Below are 15,563 nucleotides of genomic sequence, written 5' to 3' on the forward strand. Positions count from 1 at the left end.
TCCGAACCCACAGGTATACAACTCTAACGGAATCGTAAGTACCTGAACCTGGATACAGACCCCACTAACCCAATCCTCAATCTTCTGCCTACTTAAACCCACACAAAACCACACAACCATCTCTCTCCCAGCAATCCGCACACACTTTACCACACCGCATCAATAACACATAAACTTCACCCACAGCACTCGAGGCCTTCATCCGATCCGATACTAGCACCAAAGCCCAGCACTCGGTGTCAACCGAGCTGAAGCTGCCAACAGCACACCACATCTCCCACTCTCCTTCTCCCCTCCTCCCGACTAACTCTACCCCCACCCTTCCTGTTTACAGATCCGCCAGAGCGCCTGGGGACCAATTCCGTTGGTGACGGTGCGCTATACAAGTACCGATAACATAACATAACATAACATATTAGCAGTGCATACAACAGATCTCCTTTGTCATAGCTCTCAACTCACATGCTTTTGGTGAGTGTCACTTGCCTTGCAATCAGCTGACTCACCCAGCAAGCCCCCCATACACCCATTCACTTCAATGGGTTTTCACTCGCCCGAAGAAAAAACTGGTGTTTTCACCCACCTTGGCGACACAAAAGGTGGAGAGCTATGCTTTTTAGTTGTAGGTTTTAGCAGCAGGTGTTTTCATTTGAAGTAAATTTTAAAATGATGGAATTATCACCATTTTGAAATCACTTTTCATGAAGAGGGCTTGGGAGTGGAGATGAAACACATAAAATATCCGTGGTAGCCTAATCAGCCCAGGACGCTGAAATGATTGCAAGGTGTTTATTATATACACCTTGTAACATGAAGAGCATTTGACATACTCACACTTGAATCTTTAGTGAGTCAGTGTAGTTAACTTCACTGCACTGACCTGACAGTTCTGTCTGAGAATCTTAACCTGTTTGTCTGAGCTCCCACGAGGCCTCATCATATGGCCATGGAATTACGATCTGGGGATGAGTCATTTGCAGCGCCAGGGTGTGTGGCTTCTGAATCGGGGTGCAGGGCCCCACTTCAGGAGGAGCGCTGGGGCATGACCCTGGCAGTCGGCTCCACGTCTACCGGCTTTGTGCACGCTTCTTGCACCGAAATCTTGCGAGATCTCGTGGCAACGTGATCTTGTGGGACGAATCCCCACAATGTCCACTGTACCTTTTTTGGTGTTCACATACATGCCAACATTTGGATCACCTTAGAGGGAGATTTTCACGCAAAAAGCTGGAGAATTTAATTTTCCTATTGAATTGCATTAAGCTCGAATTATTTTAGGAGGGAGAAAGTAAATAAATAGCTCCATTTTTGGTAGGAAAATAGGGAGTTTCCCATCTAAATCAGGAGGTTTGGCATGTCTTGCGCTCATGTTTTGGATGGTATGCATACTACCATAGGATTCAGTGGCCAACTCTTTGATAGTCTTTTGCAGGACACTTGCCCACAAGGCGGTGATGACGTCACATCGTCATTCACGTTTGACCCTCCCCTTTTTGTAATTTAAATTTGTTAATGGCTCTTAATTCCTGGCTTAATTGAAATGCAAATGGTTTGTCCTTGGGAGGTGATGGTCACGTTTTTTAACTGCAAACATGACCATCACGATCCCAGGAACAAAGCATTAGCGTTTGAATGAAGCCAAGTGTCAGAGCGTTACAGCTCGACCTGCAGGCTCAAAAGGAGCCAGGGCTGCAGAGCCACCGGAGTAAGAAAGCAGCAGGCGGCAGCGCCATGCTGTGTAAATGGCCACTTCCGTTTGCAGAGTGGCTGTGCTGGAGGCTACCTGCGTCCAGCACAGCCACTCTGCAAACTGCAGGACAGAGTCTCTAATTGTGGGACAATCCCGCAAAATCCGGGACAGCTGGCCACCCTAGCATAGGTCGATACTGTAGTTATATGCCCTACTGCATGATAGCTGCATAAGTATGGCAAAAATGCCAAGATGGCCGATTCCATTTGGGACATGGAAGTGCAATACTTTTTGGGATTTGCATTGTGGGACTTGCAGTCCTAGATTTACAAGTGCAAAGAAAAAAAAACAAGCCTGCACTACCTTCGGGATGTAATGTACATTCCCTTTCAGCCTAATCATAGATGCCAATATAGAAACTATTATCCTCATACAAAAGGAAGACAGTTTACACAGACATTGTTATTTGTATTTTCTTATTGTACATACCAGATCAGAAAGAAACAAAATACCAGAATGAAAAGGGGAAAACTGGCATGGTGTAACTTAAGTTATCTGTTATCGAAATGATACAAGATTCATGCGTATGACATTCAAAAATGGCCGCCACGTTCATCAACATGCAGAGAGACTAGGGGAGAGAGGAGTGCCATCGGCTGTCGTATTTTTATTTCCACACATATCACGTTGTCTTCTGGGCAGATGACAGCGGTGAAGCCACAGAGTTCTAAAGAAGGGCGAAGCTTACTAATCAGCTGACTGGACCGGTTGAAGGTGTAAAATCACGTGATTCGGGTGACGATGTGGGATCACATGATTTATAGAAGCTGGTGAGAATCATGGTGAGGAAAAGGATGCTTTGGAAATCTGTGTTTTTGCTTTTATTTAGACACTTTAACGTCTGCTTACGCGAATATAGCATGGTACCTTTAAGTACGTCCATTGTGCATGTTTGACACGTGTTTACATTTGAAATCCAAACAATGCGAGTAACATCGATTTCACTTAGTATGTGCTTGGGCATAACCTTTGTATCGGTGTGTGCTTGTCTAGTGTGTACACTTTCGTTGTAAGTGGATATGTACAATGATGTTGTAATTATTGGTTGGCGTGTGGCTGTGTGAATGCAGTTTATGTTTAGCCGTTTCTATGCTCATACATGTTAGTGTTTGTACACCGTGGGTGAATAGGTCTTTTTAAATGATAGGGACCTCGACCCTCAGTGAGACCCCCAGCAACTGCTCCCGTGTTGCCAGTCAGCATTCATATAATACGGCAATAGATTCCCTGCTATATCATTTTCGTTCTGGGGCTTTAAATGCGTGCTTTGCCGCACCTGTGTTACAAGCTTCATTTGCTGGAGTCCTTCAGGTCGCCACGCGTGGTTTGCAGCATTTGCGTTACAAGCTCACTTTCTGGAGCCCATTTTGCAGTTTGTAAGGCGAATGCTGAAAAGCACACATTTAAAGCAGAGCAACACCCTGGTATTAATGGCCGCCGATTATCACGAGATGGCTAACCAGCAGGGAACTGAAACACTGAATGCCTACTGAAAAGCTATACATTATTCTTTGTCAGCAAGGACTAATGTGGAGGAACCGAGTGTGAAAAGTCAATGAGGTGATAATCGGTGGGCATTTAGGGTTTCAGCTGCCTGTGGGTTGGCCATCTTGTGATAATTGGTGGCTATTAACCCCTACCTGTTTTTGTCTCGGTTATAATTATTTGTGCTTAGGATGACGAAATGACCCAGAAAAGCCTAATTTTGGCACAAGCAAAAAGAGGAATAGTGATGAAATGGGGAGGGGTGGCAGCCTCTCCTTGCATACCTGGGGAAGAGTGGATGAATAGATGCATGGGCCTGGAAAAGCTGGTTTACAAGAACAGGGGGTGCCAATGCAAACACAAGCAGGTGTGGGGGTGATGCGAAAGGGGGGGGGGCTTTATGACCAAAAGCAAAGTGGGTGGGTGTTAATATGAAGATGGGAGAGGTGAGTCTTCTACATTTCGTTTCACCTTCCCCTTTTGGCTCTCCTTTCATCTTCCTTCCCCATCGAAAGAAGCTCTGCCCCTTCCTTTTGCTTTTTACTTCCTCCAACCTGTGTCATCTTTTCTGTTGTCCTCGCACTGTTTTATCCACCGCTGCATGTGGGTCTTCTGCGCGATAGGGCTGTGGCTTTCTGCTCTCTTTTGCTCTTTCACTCTCTGGGCTGCTTTTCCTCTTTGGTAGCCTTTGTCTCTTTCCATTTAATTTTCGGTATTTCTCTATTGCTGGGTTTGGTTCTTTCTGTTTTAGTCTTTCATTTACTTTTACTCCATTTTTCTTTAGCACTCTGTTTCTTTAGTCACTTATTTAGGGGCACCTGTACCTTATGAAGTAGCAGTGCATACTGCATGAGGGTGACAGTGCCTGACAATGGGGTTGGGTTGTGAGAGGGCAGACAATGGGGTTGGGTTGTGAGAGGGCAATCTATCAATTTCATTGAGGGGGGGGGGAGATAGTGTACATGATGTGGGAGTGCTTTAAGTGGAAACTGTATCTGATGGCGCTGATAGTGCCCAATGCAATCATGCATGTCCTAGGAGGCTTTGTCTCGGTTTGTGCTGGAATGTTCCTAGGGCCAGAACCCCTGCTCAAGCCAAGAGACTATGCTGTGGTCACCCTTTGCCCGAAGCCTGCTGCCACACATAGGGATCTTTCCACCCAGTGATTATCCATTCTCTCCATGGAGCTGCCATTGCCTCACATGTCCAAGGATCATTACTGATTAGGGCCTTATAACAAAAAGACAGTTAACTATAGCCCCCTTTGAGCAAACTCAAAACATACACCTGCCTCTGTTTCCGCTCATCCAGGCTGTATCCTTTCTTTGTGGTCTTCACTTGCCCATTTGTACTACCATCCACAATGCACCTTGACTTCGCTCCATTCCTTCTTGCACTTTCTCTTCTCTCCTAGTCTTCAGCCTCAACTCGGTCTAACTTCGGTCTCACTCTCCCACTCCCCACATCCCTCTCCATCCCTTCACATGCACCCCTCAACTATGACACTCCATTTGCACCCAGAATCATCAACCTCCTATTCCCCTCACCTACTGTGCAACACCTGCTCCTCTCCTTCACTTGGCATTTGGAATTCCCAATATCTCAGCAACAAGTCTTTCTACACCAGTGGCCACTTTCACTCATATTTCCCTCAATGTTTACCTCTTAGTATCACAGAAACCTGAATCTCCCCTAATGACTCTGCTACACTGGTGGCTTTCCTCACTGACAACCTTATCCCACTCACCCCTGACATGTTGGAAAGGGTGGTGGTGCAGGGTCTTTATCAAGAAGGCCATAACACTGACACTGCCTCATCTGACAATACATCTTCCTCTTTTTAATATGCCACTAATCGACTCCTGTTTCCAACCCCGCTCACTGTTCTCGCTCTCCATCGACCCCCTGATCCCCTGATCCTATCAGCAACTCCTTCCCTGAACATTCTACTTGACCTTCCCAAGCACTCTGCAACCACCCGCCTTCAACCTAACTCGTCCTACTCTCTCTATGACCAGCCTTCCCACTCTGGTGAGAACTCTCTTGACCTTGTTGTTCCCTCTCCTTTGCTCTGCTCCTCTGACCTCTTCATTAACCCCTTTCACTCTGATCATTCCATTGTTAACTTTAACATCTTAGTCATCCCACTCCCTACTCCACCTCTCCCCCCTTCAATGACTAAGACAATTCAGGCATGACTCTCTTGCCCGTTAAACTGATGATGCAAGGACCTCTCTCTCAGGTCTTCCCTTCCTGCTATGCACTTATGACTCCCTTTGACCAACACTATCCTGCTTGCACATTTACACCTTCCCATTCCTTCTTCAATCACCTCTGAAGTTCAGACCCTTAAAACAAACATGCGCCTTGATCTTCAAGACTGGCTAAAATCATGAACCCCACCCTACAAAAATGCTCTTGGTGCCCTCGCCTGTGCATTGGCAAAATCATCCTACCTCACAAATCCTCATCTTCCTTCACAATCCCCAACCACAAACTTCTATCCCTCCAAAATGTGCTCACACATCCCAAACCAATATACATTGCCTCCTCCATTTCTGCTAATAAATGTGCTCATTACTTTCCCTCCATAATCTCTAAAATTCATGACTCTCTCAAAGCCCTCTCTTCTCTCCCTCCACCAATGTCTTTCTTCCCGCTGCCACTCTCCATGCCAATTCTACTCTTGGCTATTTCTCCATTATCTCTCCTATCGAATTAGCACTCATCCTTTCAGTGCCAACATATCTTGTGCTCCTATCAAACCATTTGGTCCCCAAATGCCCAAAGACTTCACCGGCCCCGGGCAAATAACCTAATAACGCCAACAAACTTTGTGTCGCCCTCATATGACTTTTGTCCCTATCCGTACTCCAATGCAGTTTTGGCATGTAGGTAGTGCAACCGCTACCTAATAGCCCAAACTAATGAAGAATAAATGGAAAAGGTGTTTTCGGTTATGGGAAAACAAATAATCGTAATCATAAATTTGACGAAAACCCAAATTCCTCTCTGTCATCTACATGCTTAGCACTTGCCATTCTGTTCGGTGTCCTGCCATCTTTAACCTAAATATTAGCAATCAAAAGTTTCTTTCATCAAGATAATTACTGTTTGGTGTATATTTGTGTTATACATTTGTAGGCACATGAATAACATTTGGACCAGAGAGTTGGATTAAAATCCTGGATTCCCCACTATACCATAATTTGTGATCATGTGTAAAGTACGTATCTCTCTCTCTGTGCCTCAGTCTAGTCCACTTAGGTGTCAAAGTTAGAAAACCGACTGCCATAAGAAGCGCGATATATCAAAAAGTAAACATTGTGGGGCGTTCTAATGTGCATAGATTTTTTAGTGCTGGATCAGCTTGCAGTGCTGAGCTATGCTCAAGTGACAAGTGTCCTCCGCTTTGCGAATGTCTTTGCAGTTCTGTTCGTGTTTCAGTAAATGTTTTGTTCATTCTTTAAATTGAGTCCTTTCTATAAAATGAAGCATAAGCAGGCAAAGTCAGATTTATCAGGATTTGTCTTGGCACTGTAAAGTGTTGCTAGTGTTGGCCATCCATAATGGGAGCTGTAGAAGTGCCCTCCTATTACAGAGAGTCTACTAATGCAAGTGTCATGCAGAAGTTTCCTGGTTGGTAAACTTGATGGCGTTTTTATCGAGTTAGGTCCATGATTTTACCCAGTGTTGTAGATCATGGCACATTTTTATTTTGAGGGTCTGAACTTCAGAAGCTCCAGGGCGGAGGACGGGATGGGAAAGTGTGAATGTGTGAGCAAGATAGTGTCGATCGAAGTGCCTAGCGAAAAGGGAAGACATGAGAGAGGTCCTTGTATCGTTTTAATTTTTTTGTAACCTTTTATTTATTCAATGGTCATCACCAGAGGCATATGATACATTTAGTTCACTTAAAAGAAATCATCATGAGCACAAAAACGACAACAAGTAATGGAACTATAGCATAGCATTAATTCTAATGCTTCTCCGGTGACAATCAAGATTTTATTAGTCAACTAAAATCCCCCCGCCAACTTCAAGAACTCAAAACATGTTTGTGGCATAGCATAAGTCCATGAGACATTGAACCTTCTTGTGCCCCAGTATCCCTAACTTCATAATATGGAGAAACTCTTAAGCACACCGGGTTCATAGAACTGGTGTTCCCTTTGTCTTTGCAACATCAATTTAAAGGGCAAGAGTACTGACTGAATTGTCTTAGTCATTGAAGAGGGGCGAGGAGGAGTAGTGTGGAGGGACCGAGATTTTAAAGTGATCAATGGAATAATCAGAGTTAGAGAGGTCAGATGAGGAGAGCAAAGTAGAGGGAAAGACATGGTCAAGAGTTCTCACACAAGTGGGTAGACTGGTCGTAGAGGAGCTACATTCAAGGTGGGTGATTGAGGAGTGCTTGGGAAGGTTAAAGTCCCCCCCCAACAAGACAAGTGGGTTGTCGGTAGGAAGTGACTCGAGGATCATTTTCAGGTCGGGGAAAGAGTTGTTGTGACGAACAGGGGGTTAATATAGAGTGAGAACAGCAAGAGGAGTAGGAGACGGGAGTTAGATAATGGCATATTAAAAAGAGGAAGATGCAATGTCAGATGAGGCAGGGGCAGCTGTTATGGCCTTCTTCATAAAGAACCCCACACCACCACCCATTCAACTCGTCAAGGGGGAGTGGGATAAGGGATCAGTCAGTGACGAAAGCCTGAGGGGATATCCAGGTTTATGTGATGGTAAGAGGTAATGAGGGCAAATAAGAGTGAACGTGGTCACAGATGTAGAAAGACTTGTTGCAAAGATATTGTGAATTCTGGAGGCCAAGTGGAGGAGGAGCAGGTGTTGCACATCAGGTGAGGGGGAATAGATAAGGTTGAGGATCCCAAGTGCAAGTGGAGTGTCACAGTGGAGGTGTGTGTGTATATGTATGTGAAGGAAGGGAGATGGGGAGTTTGCGAGCGAGGCAGAAGTTAGACCAAGTTGAGGCTGAAGGCTAGGAGAGAAGAGCGGGTGCAGGGAGGAATATAGAGAAGTCAAAGTGCATTGTGGATGGTAGAACAAATAGGCAAGAGGAAACCGCAAAGAAAGGGTACGGCCTGAGTGAGAGAAGGTGGGTGAGCAGAAAGAGAGGCAGGGAAGGTTAGCTGAGAGGAAGCAGTTGTAAGCTTTGAGTTGGGCTCAAATTGGGCTATAGGTAACCAAAAGACAGCTATATGGCCCAAAACAGTAATGATCCGTGGTCATGTGAGGCAATGACCGCTTCACAGAGAATGGATAATTACTGAGTGGAAAGATCCCTATGTGGGGCAGCAGGATTCAGGCAAAGGGTGACCACAGCAGCGTCTCCTGCCTTGAGCAGCAGTTCTGGCCCTAGGCACATTCCGGCACAAATGGAGACTTGCCCTCTTAGGACATGTATGCTTGTGAGAGAACTAAAGGAAGCAGGATCGACTCATGTTTGGCTCGCTCTATTGTGGCTCTGATTAGCAGAGATGGCTGGTTCTTGCATTTGTATTGCACCTGTCTCACCATATTGGGTGTCCAACAAGCCTCAGACTGGATTGTTCTCATCTATCTCATCTAATCATCTTGTTTTTGTTTCCCTCTCCTTAGCGGTTCCGGTTCTGTGGCGATTTGGACTGTCCCGACTGGGTACTGGCGGAGATCAGCACCTTGGCCAAAATAGTTAAGGAGCATCCTTTACTGTTCAAGCTAATATCTAAAGTGTAACAATAATTTTGTGGTTATTAAATGGTGTTACATGGGATTGAGAGGAGTATAGAGCGGGGTGTGGCTTGGCAAATCATGTGCGAGCGCCAGACGAGGGTTGGTAAAACATGAGCGAAGGCAGAGAAGTTTGTTGATCAGAATCCTTGGGAATACCTAGGTATAAGGACATGGGGCAGTGGTATTTGAGCCTCTAGTCTGGTTATCCATAGAACAACACAACAGTAGTGGTTGAACACAAACCAAAGCATCCATGATTCTGCATCATGACTATTCATGGGGCAGTCGAGGTGTGGTAGTGTTGGTTAGTGGATCCTGGGCTTGCAGACTGGATATTCACAGGGCAGAATCAGTGAGGTAACACAAAATAAGTAGTGCATGGCTATGAGCAGAACAAAGAAGATATGTGACATTTGGCAATGTTTCATGGGCTTAGATGCTGGGTATTCAGTGGGCAGCAGAGGTGAGAAGGCACAAGGCAGCAGTTCATAGGTATTCACGCCAGTGAGTTGTTCCGTTGCACTGTGAAATGTTTCCTAGCCCTGCAGGATTATTGTTAACAAATTGGCGAAGGTACTGGATCATTATCAGATGCTTTGTATGTGGGCCTGCAGGCTAAGTATTTATATATCAACAGAGTGGAGGTGCAGCTTGGCAGTGAACAATGGGTCTGCAGGATGGCTTTTTGTGAGCAAAAACAGAGTTGAGATTACTCTGGGTCATGGATCTTTGGCCTGTAGCCTTGCTATTCACAGGCTAGCACAAGTGGCATTACAAAGGGATGTGGTTTAATGTGTCTGCAGTCTGGCACAGCCGAGGGTAATTTGTCCTAGGGTGTGGGTCTTGTGCCTGTACCTTTGGTATGTGCAGGGCAGAACAGGTGAGGTGACTGAGTTCCCACCAATGGGGCTGTATGGTGGTCATTGAGGGAGCTGCAGAGGTGAAGGGTCTACTGGCGGTGGTCTGTGGGGCTACAAAGAGGATATACATGGAGCAGTAGGCGCAAGTTCATAAGATACTGATGCCAAGCCCACAGGTTGAGTAGCCATTGGGAATATGATGTATGGTGCCACGAGAGAGTTGTAAACCCTACTAGGAGGTCAAAGGACACTATCATTTGGAATACCTGAACACCCCCATGATTTGTTTTACAAAGCAGCACCTTTTTAAAAGGCTAGTCCAAGCAGTGATTGTGTGCAACCAGTTTAACAACTTGTTCTCTCTGACTCTCTCTCAGTCTTCTGTGAAGCTCAAGCTGATCTGTGCCCAGGTGCTGAAGGAACTTCTGGGTGACTGCATTGATGTAAGCAACCTTTGGATTTCACATGTCTGAGTGAGTCTGCCCGGATTAGAAAGCTGGACCAACACACCCTTGGCCCCTGCGTCTGTAGTTTAGTGTGACCCTTCACATGGGATGGAAGCTTTTACTGTAAATAGGAACAGTGTAATAGGATTATGGCAGCCAGGGTACATTTCTGATCCCTGCCCAAGAACTCAGTTTGTCACTACAGTAGGGGAATTCACACGTGCTGCCTTTTCCATGGCAGTAGAGGGCACAAATGCAGACCGTAACGGGCTGTGAAAATGCAAGTTAATCTTTTTAGCCTCCATTTCTCAGTCATAGGGTGGTGCTCAAGACAGCCAACACCCACAGAGGATGAAGAAATACTATTTGCACGGTATCTGGTCATTGCATCAAAAGCCATACGATCGAATGCATTTGCATCGAATTTTTAAATTTAAAAAATAAGCATCAATTGCATGTTTTTGGGAGGTAAAGGGTTAATTTTTGTTTAGGTGGATTTTTAAGGGTAAAAAACGGGTTTTGGTAGGGGGGTGCCCAAAAAAAAAGAAGAAATAATGCATTTGATGGCCATTTTTTAGATTTAAAAAAATTTGATGCAAGGGATTCGATGCAATGACCATAAACCTACTTGCACCAATAAGTGTTAAAGCACCTTTTCCGCTATGAATTTATTTGAGCAAAAAACATTCTGGAATAAAAAAGCTACCAATTGCTCTACCATCTGAGGACATGGATGAGAATTTCACCACACTTTATTCAGTGCTGGATCCTTGCCTTGTGATTTGTTCAGAAAACCAAAGACTTTAGCCTGTGAGGACCATCTCTAAACACTTTTTGAGGTGTTGGCAACTTGCATCCATCCCCTACATGTATCAAAAGTGTGAGCAGCAGCAGCATGACAATTCGATCCATAGCCCTTTTATCGGCTTCAACACTGCCTCGTAGGTGCCACGAATGTGCACGAACGACAAAGCATAGCAAGATAGCCACAACCAACACTGTAAGGGGGTGACAGTGTTCTCCTCCTTCCCTACGAGAACTTTTTTTATATAAATGGGCCGAAATGGTGCCTTTTGTCACACCGTTTTGGTGGAAAATCCAGTACAAAGCCATGCAATTGACAGTGTGTTTTGTTGGGTAATTCATCTTTTGCATGATACCTTTGCTCACAAAATGTTATATTGTGCTATAAGGATTTTATACTATGCCAAGTCCCCAAACGAGTAGTCTCAGAATGCCTAGGCTTGTCAATTTATGCCACTATTTAGCCGTGCTTAGAAGACATTTTCATGCTGACTGCCCAAAAATACCAATATGCCATGACAACTTTGTGAAGGTTTTCCAAAAGATGCCATTTTATTAGCTCAAAGGTTTGGATAAATGGCTCACTATCCCTACGCTGTCTAGTATTTCCCTGCCTAAAATAAAATAATGAACACTCTTACTAGGGATATCTGTCCCTTGCGCTTACATATACAGTAACTCAATAAGGTAATGTATGGCAGTTCAAAGGCAACACAAATATAACAGTTAAATTCACAATATGACAACAGTCTCTCCTTATAATCTGGTGGATTCCCCTTCCCCAGATTCAATCCGGATTCTGCTCCACAGTTCCAAAAAGAAATAAGAAAATCCTGATTTGTAACTAAGTTGTAACACAGTTCTTGGTGACTTCTTTTTTTTTTTTTAAATTTAGTTTGAACAAAACGTTTACAAAAGTTTAGATTTTAAAATAGTCATAAAAGCATATAAATACACATTAAAATCACATTTGCTTTAAACGATGTTGAGAAAACTACCAAGTGCATAATATGCAAAAAGACCTACATTCACACCTCAAATCATGTTCTCTATTGCTATGTAAAGAGTAGCAAGCTAGCACACATAATACGGTTTATAGTCATAAAACCGAAAACAAAAATCCCGAATACAATAATCTCGAATCCAAAATCTCGAAAAAAAAAAAGTCGAATTTTTTTTTAATGACGTTTTTTGTTCGAAATGGGGGGGTTCCCCCCCAACCCCCCTTTTTTCTATTTTTTTTTTATTTTAACCCATTTTTTTTACTTACCTGACCCCAAAAAAGCATATAATTAAATAAATAAAAAATTCGACTTTTTTTTTTTCGGGATTTTGGATTCGAGATTATTGTATTTCGAGATTTTTTTTTCGGTCTTTTGACCGACCACCACATAATACATAACATGTCACAATGAACTCTGGGACAGTGCTACCAATTGCAGCAATCTTGCACAAAGTAAATTAGATTCAAGCGAAAGTTGCAAAATCATTACTTTACATTGCAGCTATGAATTGCACATTCTTACAATTCTTTTCAGTGTTGAGAAATAAAGAACGTGATTTTTCAATTGGAGAATATCCTGTTGCATAGACAAAAACATGTTGCTTTCAGATTAACATTTTGCATCGACAATAGACCTATAACATCTCACAGTATGCCAGTTCAAAAGATAACGTGAATCACAATTTCCATTGGCATGCATATCCAACTTCAAACTTGATTACTGTTTTCTCGCAAAAGGAACACTTCAACTTGACAGCAAAAATATTTACATTGGTGCTCTTTAGTACCCTTTTGCACTTTCCAACACCCTGCGAGTAATGCTGCTCTACTTCTGAACAACCTTTCCCAGAAGGGCAGCCATCTTGCCATTCTTGTTACCCCACTGCGTTATTAACAAAACGCTGACAAGGATATGGTATTATTCTGCTTTTTCCTTGGCTTTGGCAATGGGGGTTTATACCAGTTCTTGTTATAGGCTTCAACAAATATGGCCAGTAAGCTTTACAACCTTTCGAACTCTCATTAGACCCCTCCTGACTTTGGCAATATCTGTTGGATTTAAATTGCCTTGCTTTTGTTTTCTTCTGTCTTGGTTAATGGTGGGTTGCATTCGGTTCTAATAGTATTGTCCCATCTTGTTGCTGGGTTTTAAATAAACTTGCATGCTTAAAGACAGTCATTTGGCTTTGAAAAATGTTTTCTCTGGTTTTTGATAGTTTGGTATTAAATTTTGCCTTCAGTATTAAGTTCATACAGACACAAGTGTTTTCCAATATGCAAACTCCTGTAGCAAGTACGCAAGTAGTCTTGGAGTGCTCCAATGTCAGTATCAACTGGTGAACTCACTGAGTAAGGCGTACGCATCCGATTCCCTCGCTGCGCAGAGGTACTTTGCCCCAGCGGCTCCTCGTGACCCGCCACTCGGCTGCTTTTGGTACGGCACGCCCGTACCAGAGCTTCTTGTATTCAGAGCTTCTTTGCTCCGGAGGCTCTCTGGTGCTCGTCGGCCACCGGAGACAGCCTTTTGGGGACGAAAGCTTTCCACACTTTCACTTCCCGCTGCGCAGCCTCTGCAATTAAAGCTTCTGGAGGAAAATGCCCTGTCAGGACTGGCTACTGTTCTCTGCTGAACAGTGATCCTGAACACCTGAGCAGGACTTCAAGCCTGCCAGTCTTCCCCAGGTGTGAGTCATTCTCACTAAAAAGCAGTACTCTGCAGCCCAGTTCCTCTATAGCACTCCTCTTCGTCCCAGTACTTCAGGGACTATGGGACTTGAAGTCCCTAATGCAAAAATGTGTTTTTCTAACTTCTTCTGTTTTTCAATAAGACATTAGAAGGTTGAGGTCTCTGGTAAAAATTGAACACAAGGTTTTCCCATTCCTCCTGACCTGCTCCCCCACCCCCTTGTGTGATCCTCCCACAGAACGCCTTCACAAGGTTGGGATCAGAAAGTGTCTGCCTCTCCCTGGCCACATGAGAATGGTCCCAGGCCCCAGTTTCTGGGGGAATCCTCACTGATTCATCACAGAAGACATAATGCTGCCTATGCAAATATATGGCAGGTTACCATGTAAGAACACACTCATGTCGACTTTGCCCAGAATGCCTGCAAGGCCACTGTAAGTCCTTGCTGGCTGTGCCAATACTTTTTAGTATTCCAATAATTGAAATTATTCCCAAGTAAGAATGAGTATGTTGCTTTGCCTCCAATGCCAACAATATCACTAAAAAAGCATGTCCATAAAAGAGTGCTCCTGCTTCTTTGCCCTTTTTGCCAGCAATATTGCCACTGTATGAATGCATGTCCTTGGAGACTGTGCTAATCTACCTCACTATCTGCATGCAGTAAAGCTTGTGTTGCTTTGCCCTTAATGCCAGGAAGAATGTTGGTGTCGTGAAAACATATCATGGCAGGCTGTTCCAAAATAAGTCCATATCAGCATGTAAGAACAATTGTGTGCCTCTGCCATTTTTGCCTCTAATAATGCCACTCTAAGAAACCATGTGCATGCAGCCTGTGCCAGTATAGGACAGTTTCCACAAAAGAGCACTTGAATTGCTTTGCACTCAATATCAATAGTAAGGTCTGGAAAATATATTTTAAAATAGTATACCGCTTTGTCAGCCCTGATATTTTACCTGTCATTCAGCTGTATTTCTAAATCTCGCCACAAAATGTAACCATATTCATTTATATGCATAAGCAGTCGCCTATACACAGTTACACACAAACACACATAAACACCCATTCTCTCTCTGACACGAACACACGCACCCAAAAAAGGAAGCCGACATAAACGTCTTTGGTATTTGCTTACCTGGGCTGCGTTGGTGTCCTCTATTTGCTCTGCATTCTAAGTGCAGGCACCAGAGCCATGTAGGTGGTCTTTTATCACCCCTCTCTTTCCCTGCTGTGGAGTCAGGATTGGGCTGCATCAGTATTCTGAGAGGCGAAGTGTGTGGAGGTCTTTTTTTTTTTTTTTTTGTCTTCAGAGGGCTAGCTTTCCAGCGCCCAGGCAGGAGAAACAAAGTTGGGCCTTTTAGGTATGTCTTTATAATGCTTTTTATAGCGCTGTATCTGTGACGGGATCTGGGCATGGATATCCCCGGCCTAATCCACATACAAAGCACAATATGTTCAGGGGTTTTGCAAAGGCAGCATTTCTATTATGAGGCTAGTGAAGGGCACTCGCTTCATGTTGAAAATGGAGAAAGAAAATTGTGCTACCACAGTAATTTTAAGGAGCCCCCACTGATCATAGCTGTATGAGGCTCTCCAGTCCTGAAATCAAGGTAGGTCCCCAGCACGATTTCCGAACCTCTCCAGTGCTGGTGTACTGGTCTTGCTCCACTGGTGAGCAAGCCAGACATGCTGATAGGTTGATCTGTTCTCTTAAAATAGAAGATGGAATGACCAAATGAGACACAATAATGCTGCCACGATGTACCGCAGCGGAGTACTGGAATCAATGGGGTAATGTGT

At 44.0% G+C, this 15,563-nt stretch overlaps 1 protein-coding gene across 1 annotated transcript in view; it reads left to right on the forward strand.

Annotated features, from left to right (window-relative positions):
- The first annotated feature begins 2,380 nt into the window (after positions 1-2,380).
- Positions 2,381-15,563, forward strand: part of COMMD4 (COMM domain containing 4) — a 63,641-nt gene continuing 50,458 nt past the window's right edge. Inside the window, exons 1-3 of the mRNA XM_069624547.1 lie at positions 2,381-2,532; positions 8,852-8,923; positions 10,203-10,268. Of these exons, the coding sequence (XP_069480648.1) occupies positions 2,530-2,532; positions 8,852-8,923; positions 10,203-10,268 (141 nt within the window). The 5' untranslated portion in view covers positions 2,381-2,529. The remainder of the gene's footprint in view (positions 2,533-8,851; positions 8,924-10,202; positions 10,269-15,563) is intronic.

Source organism: Ambystoma mexicanum, chromosome 11 (assembly GCF_040938575.1).
Source record: "Ambystoma mexicanum isolate Mex_15411 chromosome 11, UKY_AmexF1_1, whole genome shotgun sequence".
NCBI classification, from domain to species: domain Eukaryota; kingdom Metazoa; phylum Chordata; class Amphibia; order Caudata; family Ambystomatidae; genus Ambystoma; species Ambystoma mexicanum.